The sequence below is a fragment of the Pongo pygmaeus genome, chromosome 1 (genome assembly GCF_028885625.2).
Source record: "Pongo pygmaeus isolate AG05252 chromosome 1, NHGRI_mPonPyg2-v2.0_pri, whole genome shotgun sequence".
Classification (NCBI taxonomy): Eukaryota; Metazoa; Chordata; class Mammalia; order Primates; family Hominidae; genus Pongo; species Pongo pygmaeus.
In genome coordinates, this window is record NC_072373.2 from 140,113,205 (window position 1) to 140,128,809 (window position 15,605).

The following is a 15,605-nucleotide window of genomic DNA, read 5'->3' on the forward strand; positions in this document are numbered from 1 at the left end:
CATACATCTGTAAGCTCAAGAGCCACTCCATAATGAATAGTCCCACCTAATTGTTTCTTTTTTTCTTTTTCTTTTTTTTTTTTTGAGATGGAGCCTCGCTCTGTTGCCCATGCTGGAGTGCAGTGGTGCGATCTCAGCTCACTGCAACCTCCACCTTCCGAGTTCAAGCAATTCTCCCACATCAGCCTCCCAAGTACCTGGGACTACAGGCATGTGCCACCACACCTGGCTAATTTTTGTATTTTTAGTAGAGACAGGGTTTTTGCCACCTTGGCCAGGCTGGTCTTGAACTCCTGACCTCAGGTGATCTGCCTGCCTCAGCCTCCCAAAGTCCTGGGATTACAGGTGTGAGCCACCGTGCCCAGAATAACTGTTTCTATCTTACATTATTTTCTTTTCCTTGAATTATGCCAGCAGTCACATAACTGGTTTCTGTCTCCAGTCTCCATTTTCCAATTAATTCTTTGTAATGCTATTAGATTTATTTTCCTGGTTGAGAGTATGAGCTCTGGAGCCAACTGCTGAGTTCATATCCTAATTCCATTTTGTGATCTTGGGCAAGTTACTTGACTTGGTTTTCTGGGCCTTGGTTTTCTTACATTGAGATGAGAACGCTCACAGAGGTATCTGAGGATTTTTAAAAATTAATGCAGACAAAGCCCTTACAACATTTCCTAAAACACAATAATTATTCAATTAATTATTGCTACTTCCTATAGGAGGTAAGAGCACATGACTACTCAAAGGGCTTCATTAGCTCCATAAGCTCAAAAAACAAAGACAAAAGTGTTTTCAGCTGCCATCCAGGAAATTTCCTAATCTCTCCTTTTTGGCTTTACTCACCAATACCTTTAACATTATCTGGCACAGCATGTCTTCATTAAATGTTTAAATTAGATTATACCTTTCACCCATTAGAGTCACTTCAATCTACACTGCTTTCAATTTTCTAAATAACAATAACACATTCCTGTTTGCTTTGATGGCAAGCCATGGCCTCTACCTGGGCTGCCTCTCACAACTCCTCCTGTAACCCTACCATTCCCAGATCAATTCAAATACTACTTCCATCATTGCAGCCTCCCCTGATTTCCATGCACCCTTATTTATTTATTTTTTGAGACAGAGTCTTGCTCTGTTGCCCAGGCTATGGAGTGCAGTGGCGCGATCTCAACTCACTGCAACCTCCACCTCCCAAGCTCAAGCTATCCTACCTCAGCCTCCCAAGTGGCTGGGACCACAGGCACATGCCACCACACCTGGCTAATTTTTGTATTTTTTGTAGAAATGAGGTTTCACCATGTTGCCCAAGCTGGTCTTGAACTCCTAGGCTCAAGCAATCCGCCCGCCTTGGCCTCCCAAGGTACTGGAATTACAGGCATGAGCTACCATGCTTGGTCTCCTACACCCTTATTTAGAAGTTATTTCTCATGAGACTACATTGTACTTCTCTTCTGGTATCCTTCACCATACACTATTATTTATGTACATCTCTCACACATCCATCTCTTTCTCCCTAGGTTCCCTTAAGGGTAGATATAAACCTTTCCATGCGCTTTATTATGTGGAAAGCATTCAAATATCCAAGGGAAGGAACCTATCACAAGAATAGTGATTTACTCAATCTCAAATCCTCATAACTCAAAGTAAAACTGCTCTGATAAATGAAAATAACTTAGACTACTTTAAAGAAATTATATCCTAAAATGATAATTTATGAGTTAACATTCTTTTGGTTATATCATCAGATTTATATTTAGAGTTACAGAGAAAATAGCTAAATGAAAGTTCAGTTCTTTCATTTTGTCTAAATCACAATTTTATATATTAACATGTACATAATCCAGATTATGTTAACATGAACATAATCCATATCTAAAATTTTTCATGAGAAAAGTACTCATAGGGCAATTAAATTTTAAAAACTGCATCTTATAATGTAAAATGATTTTTATACTCCGAGACGCTGATAATTTAAAGTCATTTCTACACCAAAATATAACTATGCCTGTTACTTCTACCAAAAGAAGGAATCACAAGAGATAATGAATGGGACAGAGAACTCACAAGGACTAAAAATAGCAGTAGTTCTTGAAACCAGAGCTACTCTTCTTTTTATGGATTGTTTTGTTTTGTTTAGAGATGAGGTCTTGCCATGTTGCCCAGGCTGGCCTCAAACTTCTGGGCTCAAGGCTTTAAGAAAAATTTAGACATTTTTAAACAACTGCTAAATTGCTTTCTAGTAGTATAATATACCGTCACCAACAAATTTTAAGTGTCCTTTGACCATTCCTTAATTAGCAAATCAAATTTCTCCTTACTAATAAAATGGCATACTATTATTTAAATTTTTAGTTTAATTAAATTACTGTTAAGTTTAAACAATTTCCTTAAAATTATTACTAGCTGTTGTTTGTTTCCTCATCATATTAAACATCTTAGTTTTCTTACTTTTTAAAATAATTTGGGTGATGTTTTAATCTAACTTGGACATTAATCGTTTCTCATGTTTATATTTTCCAAGTCTGTTTGCATTCCTTTCAAATTTTAAGTTTTTATTTAGCCAAATCTGCTTATAATTTCCTTTGTAATTTATTGTATAACTTTTAAGCCTGGGAAAAAAATCTCCTTGCAGAACATTTTGTTTTTCTGTAATTTCATTTTTTTTACTACATTCATTCCAGGTGTCACATGAGAAGGCTCTGATTTTTGTTGTTATTTCATTGTTCAACCAATTCCCCTCTTTTTTTTTTTTTGAGACAGAGTCTCGCTCTGTCACCCAGGCTGGAGTGCAGTGGCTCAATCTCATCTCACTGAAAGCTCCGACTCCCGGGTTCACGCCATCGCCCCACCTCAGCCTCCAGAGTAGCTGGGACTACAGGCGCCCACCACCACACCTGGCTAATTTTTTTTGTATTTTTTTAGTTAGAGACGGGGTTTCACCGTGTTAGCCAGGATGGTCTTGATCTCCTGACCTCGTGATCCGCCCGCCTTGGCCTCCCAAAGTGCTGGGATTACAGGCATGAGCCACTGCACCCAGCCCAATTCCCCTCTTATTTCTAATATCCTCTTTATTAAATATTACATTCTTCCTTACAGTCTGTTCACAGGCTAATAATTCTGGCATAATAATTAGTTTTGTGTATTACCACATATTTTTAACTATTATAGCTTTTTAATGATTGATTAGCTATAAAAGCCAGTAGCTACTCATTTACTCTTCTTCAGAATTTCCTTTGGGATCTGGATTGGAAAGAACTTACATATTTGTAATATTTAGTTCCTGCCCATGAAAATCACTATGTCTCCATATAGTCAAATCTCAATGACAAGTGTTTCTTTTTAAGAATACTGTTATTTCTGAATATTTTATATCTTTTGGATTGCCAATATGAATAGAATGCCTTTTTTCTTATGTTTTCCAAGTAGTGATTACATATAAATATCAAAAATCAAAAGCATTCCTCTATATCTTTCAACAAGTCTTTTCATTTGAATCTTAAGAACTTCTTAATATTGCAATTGGTGTGTTGGCCTTTTCTAGGAAATCATTTTTGAATGAGCCTAATTTTCTGACTCTAAGTACAAACCTGTATCCATCTCCGTATTTCTCACTGTTTTTTTCTCTTCTGCGCCTTTGTTTCTCTCGCCGAGCCTCAATTCGCCGCTTTTCTTCCTCTTCATTTTTAGGATCAGTTTTTGCTAGGATATTACACAAAAAAGTAAAAGCTAAAATTCATTTTTCCATTCTCTCTTTCCAATCATCAGTTCATAAAGTACATACTTATGAGGTTTACTTAGTGATTGTAATCTAAAATTGAACTCACCAAAAAAATCGGAGTTTGAGACTATCCAGTATTTCTGAAACTTCACTAAATGAACTTCATTCATTTGAATACCATCATCATGAATTCTGTCATATCTGCTTGTCATCTAAGTGATTATTTGCTACATATTTTTCTTTAAATGTGCTCACTTGTCCTATCCTTATTCTAAGCAATAATATCCTTATCACCTAAAATCATCTTGGGCATCACATACTTTGGGAAAAACACTAAAGTAACCTGACCGAGCATGAAAATGGAAGTCCAGTAAACACTGCAGAGCCCTGGATGCAAGAACTCATGTTCATATTGTAGGAGCTCTCAGAAAAGTTTCTTAAAATTTATAACCTCCAAAATAAAAGCAAATTGTTCTCTTTTTTAAAAAATATTCTCTACTGTGATAAGAGACACAAAACATAAGATTTACTAGTTTAACCATTTTAAAATGTGCAATTCAATGGCATTAAGTACATTCACAAAGTTATGCAACCATCTCCACTATCTAGTTACAGAACTGTTCATCATCCCATAAAGCAGTCACTCCCCATTTCAACCCTACCCTAAGGCCCTGGTAACCACTAATCTGCTTTCTGATCTACGGATTTGCCTATTCTAAGTATTTCATACACCTAGAATCATCCTGTCTGTTGCCTTTTTGGTCTGACTTTTATTTAGCATGTTTTCACAGCTCACCCATGTTGTACCATGTATTAGTAAGTACTTCCTTTTTTATGGAATATTTAATAATATTCCATTGTAAGAATACCCCACATTTTTTAAACCATTCATCTGTTGATGTATATTTCAATTGTTTCTACCTTTTGGCTATTATGAATAATGCTACTATAAACATTCATATATAAATTTTTGTTTGGACCAGGCACAGTGGCTCATGCCTGTAATCTCTGCACTTTGGAAGGCCGAGGCGGATGGATCACTTGAGGCCAGGGGTTCGAGACAGCCTGGCCAACGTGGCGAAACCATCTCTACTCAAGATACAACAATTAGCTGGGCGTGGTGGCGCACATCTGTAGTCCCAGCTACTCAGGAGGCTGAGGAACGAGAATCGCTTGAACCCAGGGGCAGAGGTTGCAGTGAGCCAAGACTGCACCACTGCACTCAAGCCTGGGCAACAGAGTAAGATCCTGTCTCAAAAATAAAAATAAATAAATAAATAAATTTTTGTTTGAATACTACTTTAAATTCTTTGGAGTAGAAGAATACCTAGAAGTGGAATTGCTGGATCATATGGACAGTCTATGTCTAATTGTTTCAGGAAGCACCAATCTGCTTCCCATAGTGGCTTCACTGCTTTACATTCCCATCAGTAATGTGTGAGGGTTCCAATTTCTCCATATCCTTGTCAACATTTGTTATTTTCCTTTTTTTATTATGACCATCCAAGTGGGTATGGAGTGGTAACTCATTGTGAGTAGGTTCTTTCTTATAATACATTTAACTTTATACTTAAAAAAAAAAAAAAACTTAACTATTTGTCCTTAAATTTTTCCTTTTATGCACTGCTTATCCTTTTGGATGGCCTTTGAAAAATCTACTTATTTATATATTACCTCAAATAAGTAATTTAATCTTCCTATGCTAAAACTATGACATGTTGTACTTCTAGCCAAGTGACAGAATAGGGTTCCTTTCCTACTAATTTTCTATAAAGTCACACAGTCTGTACTATAGCATAGCAAGACCTCGTATTGAGGAAAATTCAGCAATCATCCTTTTAAATGCCCATTTTACACCTGACAGAGAAGGCATAATTTAAAGAATTTTAGTTTCATTCTTAGCTACACAACACTTTTCTCAAGTTTTGTTATATAAAAAGGGGGTATGGGGGAGGGATACATATATATCTGCTTTAAGGACAAATCAGTTTATCAAACTTTTGCAATATTTAACCATATGTGCAAAATGTATCTTTGAAATAGGTCCCAAGAGAATAAACTGAATTTTCTATTATAGTAATGTCTAATAAAATGTCAAATTTGATACATAACAGTCTATCAATTGACACACTGTTAAAGGTATCCCCACAACACATACTCTGCTTAGTATCAGGTTTCCAGAATTCCAGAAATTCCAGAATATTGTTTCTTATTAAACAATAAGGCCTGATGAGAAAGTAATTTAAGTACACTTTTTAAACCTTTCTCAAATTTTATATTACAGAAAATATATTTTGAGGAAAGAATCTAACATTGCAATTTCAGTTTTTTCAAATATTACATATTAAAATGTCTATAATGTTATAATTAGGGAAAAAGTTATTTTAAAATAAAAGGGAAAAATGAATACAAAGCAAATTTCTGTTACAATCATATGGAGGTTTAAGAACAGGACTTCTAGAGCATTACTTGCTCTGGAATAAATACTGGCATTACAATTCACTGGTTGTTTGACCTAGACAGCAAATTATTTATCTATTCTGTGCCTGTTTTCTCAGCTGTAGAGGGTTTGATACACAACCACACAGGATTCAGGAAAAAGGAATGGACCAGGGTATGTACATTTTAAAAGTATCTTTGGGTATTCATGATCAATTATTAACTGCAATAGGGGATTTACAGATCTAACTTCTACAATCATAATTGTTATGTAGTTTCTGTATATAAACATGAAAAAATTACTGAAAAGTATGGAATTTTAAAAAATAAAAAGTATCCTGAATCATAGCAATTATGTTTTCTTACTTACTGGGTGATTTGCTGAGGCTTATCTTCTCCATAGGTTTTGCTAGTTTGGGTTTCTTGATAAAGGTTCCACTGGGCTTATTAAATGGCTGCATCATTTTTCTCTTTATTCCTCTTGCAGCAGCAACTGTCACATTGGTGGATTTGTTTTGATAGTCAACAACAATTCCGGGTCTATGAATGCTTCCAAAATCACCCATATGCTGTAAATTTGTGAAATCAATAAATATTAGCATACTGTCCAAAAAAAAATACGAATTCATATAAAATTTTCATGTTAACTATCTACTAATTTTCACCTGAAAATTCCCTGGAATGTAACTAAATTTTACATGTCCATTCTGAAAAAACACATTGAAAAACTCTGTAAATTATTACATAAACTCAAATCCATTGAATTAGTATTTTTATTTCCAGTAGAACAAATAATGAATATTTGCTAACTATGTTTTTACTTTTACATTTCAAAATTACTTGAGATTATAGACAACATATGTGCCTGTCCAAATGTTACCACTTGTACAACTCTCTGACAACTCCTCTTCAGAGTTCCTAATTGATGTTTTCCCATGAAAAGACCCTAAAAGAAATCTTTATTTTACTAAAACTAAGATACACAAAGAAGACCATATTTGTAGTTTGAAGTAAAAAAGATCCAGAAATCATTTAGTATTCTCCCTGTTGAAAAAGGGAAGGAGAAGGCGAGATGGAACATTAGTATGAAATAGGAGAGTTAAAGCATAACCATGCATCAACTTCCAAGACACACTTCAGATAAAGAATTGCATCTGACGTTCCATTCACATTCTTACCTAGAGAAACATTTTCTGACCCAGAAGCCCAAGAAACAAAAGTTTACAGATGAAGAGTCATGCAACCAAACGACTCTTTGTGTCCCTTCCTCTTCTCTTGTCATTATCCAAATCTACTACACCAAGAGGCCACATGTCCACAGAAATTTATTCTGCTAATCTTACTTTTAGAAGATAAAGATGGAGGAGTAATCTGAAGAGAAGGACCCAAGGGGAATTGTACAAGTGAAGATTTAAAATGTAGGTCCTATTGGCTCATCTACTTCACTAACAGGAGGAAAGAAAGAAAAGTCCATTCAGACTAGAATGGTAAATACAAAGTACAGGAATACTTGTTTTACTATTATGAAAATGAAATTTACTTTTGAAGCCTCATTAAGAAAACACACTTTGCCTAAAATAATATACAGCATGGAAAATATTAAGTGTTTTCCAAATTTTCAAACTAGAATGGATTTTCAATTCAAAACCCAAAGCCTATCATCCCAACTATTTTCAGTTAACCTATGATCATGAAGTATAGTGGAACTGTAATGTATCAGTTGCTTACACTTGTATACTATGCTCAGGAGTGCCTATCTAACCTAGATGTGTTTCCAGGTAATTTAAAAAGTCACAACAGGAAAATCTTCCTTAATTACGCATTAAAGGTGCAATGCATTTTTACATAAGTAAAGAGTAACTGTTAAAAATGCAAAATTTCTATGCAAGTAAAACAAGCTACACTGACACATCAAAGGTTAATAACCAGTCAAAAACGTGTACCCTACTACATTTTTTACTAGAAATACTTTCCTCTGCAAAGAAAATATTAAGAGCAGCTGACTTAAAAGGATTCTTACATTATAACAAAAAGACAATACTCTTTAAATGATCAAACTATATAATAACCCCACAATCTGCATACACTTACTAGGTAAAATTTCATGTCAATCAAGTGACCTAAGAACATAAAGCATAATGTTTACACTATGTACCCTAAAGTTAAACAATTGTGGACTAGTATATTTACTCATTTAAGCAATAATTTACAAAATACTACTTCCTAAGAAGAAACCATAAACATATCTGTACAGGTGGAAATTATTTCTCAAGAGTAAAACTAGTAACACGAGGGAAAATAAAACAACCAGCAACTGGACATATTGTAAGAGTGAGTTAGCAAAATTACACTGACCACAAATCATTGTACAATCTATTATACACATCAACTTCTTCACCACATAAACATGGCTAAGCTATCCTGATCTATCATCAACTTTTAGTCTCCTGTGTTTAATGTGAAACATGGAGCTTTGAAGAAATTCTACTTGCTAGAGTTTAGCAACAAAGTATAAACATTTTATCATACATTGCACCTTTAACCTACTCAAAAACTCAAAAAGGGTTCAGTGACCTTTCACAATAATCCACAAACTATTCCACCAGCAAAACTGCTAGTGTTTACAAGGAAAAATGCAACTCCTTTTAACCCCTTTTAGACCAAACCTAATAGCCTCACCTTTTTAATAAAGGGAGATTTGGCACAACTTTATGATCATCTCAAACTGCCACTTATTTTCTGAGGTGCTAGAAAAACTTTTACAGTCAACCTAAAAATTATGTTTATGACTCAGCTTTTGCTTCAAAATACACCGGGATGAACAGTGTTTATTCTAGTTGAAAACGATGGTCTTGAAAGGGTTTAAAAGAGTGACTAGTGAAAAGAATCTGAAAAGATTCTGTTGTACTTACTCCTCGGCCTCGGCCTCTGCCTGTTGATGGTCCTCCAAAAGCATCATAGTTTCTGCTTCCAAACGTACTTTCAGGATAAGCAGGCGTTCCTCTCCCCCGAGAGCCTACAGGTGCAGGCTTCATATGGGGTGAAGAAAAACTGCTGTAGGAAGAGTAATTCTCTCTTCCTCTGTCCTCCATAAACCCAGGCCTCAATTTTGAACGGGAGTAAGGTGCTTCCCAGCTAGACCCGCCCTGGTTTCTACCTCCGAAAGAGTCAAGGCTATTCCGGTAGGAGCTCTCAAATCGACCACCATAACTACCTCCGAAGCGGCTTTGTTCGGGTTCATTAAAACCATAGCCAGATCTGTACAGATCTCGCCCACCCAGAGAAGACCTGGAGTCGTAAGACTCATAAGGTCCAAACCTGGAAAAGTTGCACAGTGAGGGAAAAAACAAAAGTAAGCTTACTAATGTTAGACAATTCAAAAGACAAATTATCAGATGACATTTATCAACTAAAATTCATTTATACCATACTGGTTTGCACAGTTCTACTTTTGTTCACATTTGATTAGGGCTGGGCAGTTCAACGTGAGACCAGATAGAAAGCTATCTGAGTCAGATTATAAATATGAATTGAGTTTAGTAAAACTTAGCTTTAAAATCTGCTTCTTAGCAGCTTTTCTATTTTATGAAGAAGAAAAGATTTGTCTGTCATTATTTAAGCCCAGCCCTAGTCTTGGAAAAGGTCATTTGCTAAAGTTCACAAACTATTCAAACTTTTTTGAATCTATCCCTAATATTAAAAATTACAAAACATTTACAATATTTTGGCTTTCAATAGGGACACAAATTGAAGTCTACTTAGATGTAGGTTATTTGTGACACAGAGAGATCCTTTTGCACTCCCAATAATCTATATCACAAACTGCTTCATTGTGTCTGTAGGAGTCAAAATTTGGGGAATTATCTCTGGTTATAAAAATTTGACAATCTGCCAAACTTCAGCCAAGGTCAATTAATCAATCCTCAATCACTTTTTACTTGTAGACTAGAAAATCTAACAAATCTAGAAGGATAAATAGATAAAACATAAAAGTAAAAGATCACCAACATATACCCTCTGCATATGAATTTTCAAGGCAGATGAGAAAGAATACATCTTATAATATATTCATTTGCAAAATTATTTCCTTCAGGAAATTATCACATAAAACTACTCTAAAAAAGGGAGCACACAGTCTCCTCGAGGTTTTAAGAGAGTTAACAGAAGAAATAAATCATCTTCCTTCTCACAAACCCAAAGCATGGATTACAAAAGTTGCTTGATATCTTACAACACAATTTTATAAAGGCCCACAATTACACATGAGATAAAACAATAACGTCTACAGAAATAGCTTATGCACATTACATTCACAATATAAAAGGGCAATAACTGACATATTAAAACATTAAGTGTTACATTACTTCAATTATTTACAGATCACTAAATAGATTTACTTCTGAATCCTAGTAACCATATAAAAATTATTCCTATTTCCAACTACATTTTTCAAAACATCTATCACATAAGCAAAATAGTTGCAACTGTTCACTTTCTTAATTTTTCTTTACTATAAACCATAGTGGTACACTGGAAGCAGAAAGAAGGAAAGTAAGCATCATTCAGTCCATCATTAAGGAATCCGAATCCTTCAATTTATGCAGAAGGATGACTGTTTCACATGTCTACTAACTAGTTATACTTATATTCAGCAGGAACTTTTGTGCCTCAAAAAGTAGACACCCCTTCTCCTGAAATATGGTCAACCTTAAAGCTTGTAGTTGTTTAAGTAGGTTTAAGCTTTATACAGTAGTAACAGTAAAATATAAATACAATCTCGACTAGTCAAAGGTATAGTATTCATGGCTTTAATACAATGCTTCTAGCTTAGAGCACAAGTGCTTTGGTTTAAGTAGTACCTGCCAATAAATAACCTGAACATAATTTAAAAAATATTTTTATTATTGCAATATGCTCTCCTTTAAAATTAGAATTAAAGGAATATGTCCTGAATGTTTCTTGGAAAGTAAATGTTAGACTGGTTCAGTAAAATCCATTCTAGTTAGACTGCTTTGCTAATTTACATAGCACCCCACATTAGAAAAGATTTTTCTTAATTATTAAGAAAAAGCTTCATAAATAATATTTTCAATAACATTTTTATATCATTTTTCAGGATATTTTGATTGACAAGAAGTTAAAAGTAAAAGAATTTTTAAAAAATTCACTGCTAAAAAGAGTATCTTACTCTATTGTATTGACATGATATAGTTATCTGGTGTTTTCCTAAAATAATGTCTGCCAGTAATACTGATTTACATTTTATACCCATTAATTAACACCTTTAAACATTTAAGGTGATGATTCAGTAGCAAACAGTGAAGTTCAAGTATCGTAACATGCCTAAAGAGTACTTAAAATAATATATCCAAAATCTTATAGTTGTCTAATTATTTGGCCAAATGATTAAGCAATTTACCTGCTACCCCCACCACCACCACTGTGATTGTCCATGCCATATGACTGGTTTAGGTAGGAATCCATGGATCTCTGACCCCCATAGGATCCATGGCCATAGTCACGATCCATCCCTATAAGAGTTTAAAAAGAAAAAAGTTATATGATGCTCACCTTTACTGGCACTCAAAAGAAGAATTTTTAGATAAATATTCTTGAATGTCAGACCTCCATAAGATCCAGGGCCATAATCACGATCCATTCCTAAAAGAGAGTCAATAAGAAATCATCAGTAAAATACACCATTCTCTTCAGGGATCTTTGCACAAAACACAAGATATTCCTATCTATCACCTGAGATAATTTACCATTAACATTTAAACTAAATTCACACTAAATGCTGAAGGGAAAAACACAAAGATGAGAAGCTACTAAATCAAATTTGCTAAAAAAATTTTAAAAAGCCCTGATATTTCAAAGAAAAACATATTTTCAACTAAAGTTCTATATTAGAATTTTTTTTTTATTTTCTTTTGAGACTGGGTTATGAGACTGGCTAATTTTTGTATTTTTGATAGAGATGGGCTTTCACCATGTTGCCCAGGCTGGTCTCGAACTCCTGGGCTCAAGCAATCCACCTGCCTTGGCCTCCCAAAGTGCTGGGATTACAGGAATGAGTCACTGCACCTGGCCATAGAATTATTTTCAATTTAACCAATATTTGTTGGACCAGGGGACTACTATAAGGCCTTGTATTAAGTACTATAGCATATATAATTAATGATACATAATTCCTATTCTTAAAAGAAGTCAGCATTTAATAAAGTCAAAGGGGAAATTTTTGTCCTACATGACAGCAGTAGACTAACTGCATCTAACTGCTCTTTAAATGTCTGAAAACTCAGAAGCAGCCACATTTCCAATTAGCCTTGTTCACAGTAATTGAAATAGATATTTTTAAAAAGCAAAATCACAGATTGAGACCAATCTATGGCACTGTGCCTATAAATTATGACTCAACAAATGAATGCAAATTCTAGCAATGTGAACACTAAAAAAAAAAACTAATACAATAAGCATATTAAGTCTATTTCATTACACTGCAATTCTGCCTATATACCAACCTCTGATATGAAAAATAAAACAAAAGAGGTAACAAAATCAATTTAGGATGACTATAAAAATCAGAAAGTAAAACAAACATTTAGAATTTGTTTTCTATAAAGTCCTTTAAAAATCTCTCATTACTATCCTCCCCAAATGTCATACACAAATAAATACAATAGTACACACAGAGTAAATACCTTAATTTTATATTTTTTAAAACATTAAATTTTATATAATCATTTAAGTATCTCTAGTCCCAACAATAATAATAATGACAACAATAACAACTTTATAAAAATAGTACTCGAAGTCATCCAACTTTAAACCTGGTAGCAACCTGAACGTTCAAAATCAATCCTCTCATTTTATAGATCTGAGGAACTGAAGTCCAAAGAGATGAAATGATTTTCCCAAAATTCCATACATATCCTCTTGTCTAGTCTCATGCTACTGCTTCTACATGAAACATTTTCCTCTGCCACCCTAAATATCAGCTTATTGAAACTTTCTAATCTTTTAAAGTCCATTTCAAATACTAATGCATTCAAGAAAACTTTCACTGATACTCTCTCAGCTGAGTGTCATCCTTCTTCTGAATATTTGCAAAAGCCTGTAACTCTCACGTGGTGCTTGTGATACTCTGCGTTACTCTGCCATTTGTAGCCTCATCTTAAATTTACTAGTCCTGTGGTAAGGGTCCAATTTTTATCTTAGAACAGCAGTTGCTGGGCGCGGTGGCTCACGCCTGTAATCCCAGCACTCTGGGAGGCCGAGGCGGGTAGATCATGAGGTCAGGAGATCGAGACCATCCTGGCTAACACAGTAAAACCCCGTCTCTACTAAAAATACAAAAAAAATTAGCTGAGTGTGGTGGTAGCTGCCTGTAGTCCCAGCTACTCAGGAGGCTGAGGCAGAAGAATGGCATGAACCCGGGAGGTGGAGCTTGCAGTGAGCCAAGATCGCGCCACTGCACTCCAGCCTGGGCGACAGAGTGAGACTCGTCTCAAAATAAAAAAAAAAAGAACTAAGTGAAACCATTGTTTTAACGAAAACAACTGACATTATTTGTTGTCAATGATAAAATTCATGCTTTCAAGTGAACATTAGAATTTTTTAAAAGTTGTATCTACCACCTTGAGCTTGACACCTTCCCAATACTTAAAGGCTTTCTGATAAGGTTGGTAGTGGTATCACTGAATATGATTTTTTAAATATTGTGCCATAAAACTGATCAATATTTGGAAAATCTGCATTTTATATAAAAACTAGTATTTTCCAAATAATGCCGATGTTACAAAATAATATATGGTAAAAAAGATCCATTCAAAGTGCAAGACATACTAATGGATTTTAATATAACAGTACAAAAAGTTTATCAATATACAAAACATGGAGATATTTTACTGCTTTTTTCATTTGAAGACTTCAAATCTGGTGTGTAATTTACACTTACGGAGCACCTCAATTCAAACTATCCATGTTTTAAGTGCTGAACAGTAACATGTAGCTAGTAGCTACCAAACTGGACAACACAGTCCCAGATTAATAAAATAGTTAATTTTTTGTGATACAGTTGGTAAGTATATAGTAAAATTTACGCACATATCTCTCAGAGGATAATTCTGAGATTAAAATAAAGTTTTCAAAATGAAAAGTTTTCCTCTAAGGCCTCATATTAAAAAATAAGATTATGTTTAGTCAGGTACACAGAGAAAAAAATCTTATGTTTTATTTCTGCTAGTTGCTATTTTGAGTTAGCACTGGCTGCCTTTGAATACTAAAACCGTTAGTTTTTTATTCTATTTATTTCACTATAATCATAAAATTATTAACATTTATTGTACACTAACCATGTATGTGTTAGGCACTGTGAAATGTACAAAAATTAATAAAGCTACTTTTGTATAGCAATGATTCTGGTTGATTGTTCATAGTACTGTTACTACTCATTTAAACAGGAGGAAGTCTTTATATTGTATACCATCAGTGTAGTTATAGGGCTATAGATTCTGTAAGATGACTACTTTTTTATAAATTTTTCTTCCAGGTCACCAAAATGAATTTTAAAATCACTTTTAAAAATAAAACCGTGAGAACACAGTAGTATCTCTTAAATGATAGTAATTTACCCAGAAAAATAAAACTGACCTAATAATTTAAATCAAATATATTCTATCACTTGGATCACTCTATCATACAAATATTACGCTCAAAAATGCTAAAACTCATTTTTAATTAAAATACAAAGCAGCAGCTGTGACATACTGGGGAAAAAAAAACTGACCTATGGACTGGGCAAGGTGGCTCACACCTGTAATCCCAACCCTTTGGGAGGCCAAGGCGGGTGGATCACCCGAGGCCAGGAGCTCAAGACCAGCCTGACCAACATGGTAAAACTCCGTCTCTACTAAAAAATACAAAAAAAATTAGCCAGGCATGGTGGTGGGCACCTGTAATCCCAGCTACTCAGGAGGCTGAGGCAAGAGAATTGCTTGAACCCAGGAGGCGGAAGTTGCAGTGAGCTGAGATCACACCATTGCACTCTAGCCTGGGCGACAAGAGAGAAACTCTGTCTCAAAAAAAATAATAAATAAAAAATAAATTAAAAACTGACCTATGACTAAAATAACTAACTACGTGACATTAAGTCTTGAGTGGGACTACTTTTTAGCAACTCTACACTACCAGCACCCTACTACAAGATACCAGCATCTACCACCTAGGTTATTGCAAAAGTCTCCTAACTGGTTTTCCTGCTGCACTTTTGCTCCTTTGCTGTTTATTCTGAAGACAATAGCCACAATAATTCTGACAAAATGTTAAGTTCAATCATGTTCAATGCTCAGTAACCTCCAACGGCTTCCTCTTATTCCAAGTAAAAGCCAAAGCTTAAAATAACATCTAAGAACCTATACCAGTGGTTCTTAACTAGGGGAGATTT

The 15,605-nt window shown here is 34.6% G+C and overlaps 1 protein-coding gene across 4 annotated transcripts in view; it reads right to left on the reverse strand.

Annotated features, from left to right (window-relative positions):
* Nucleotides 1–15,605, reverse strand: part of ZNF326 (zinc finger protein 326) — a 38,501-nt gene that overhangs the window by 16,760 nt on the left and 6,136 nt on the right. For 2 of the 4 annotated variants that reach the window (XM_054476966.2, XM_063652836.1), the window contains exons 3-7: nt 11,786–11,821; nt 11,580–11,691; nt 9,073–9,478; nt 6,531–6,729; nt 3,591–3,702 (exon numbers count right to left, since the gene is read on the reverse strand). In XM_054476966.2, the coding sequence (XP_054332941.1) occupies nt 3,591–3,702; nt 6,531–6,729; nt 9,073–9,478; nt 11,580–11,691; nt 11,786–11,821 (865 nt within the window). Of the gene's footprint in view, nt 1–3,590; nt 3,703–6,530; nt 6,730–9,072; nt 9,479–11,579; nt 11,692–11,731; nt 11,822–15,605 lie in introns of those variants that run through there. The other 2 variants (XM_054476998.2, XM_054477008.2) reach the window with 2 other exon arrangements.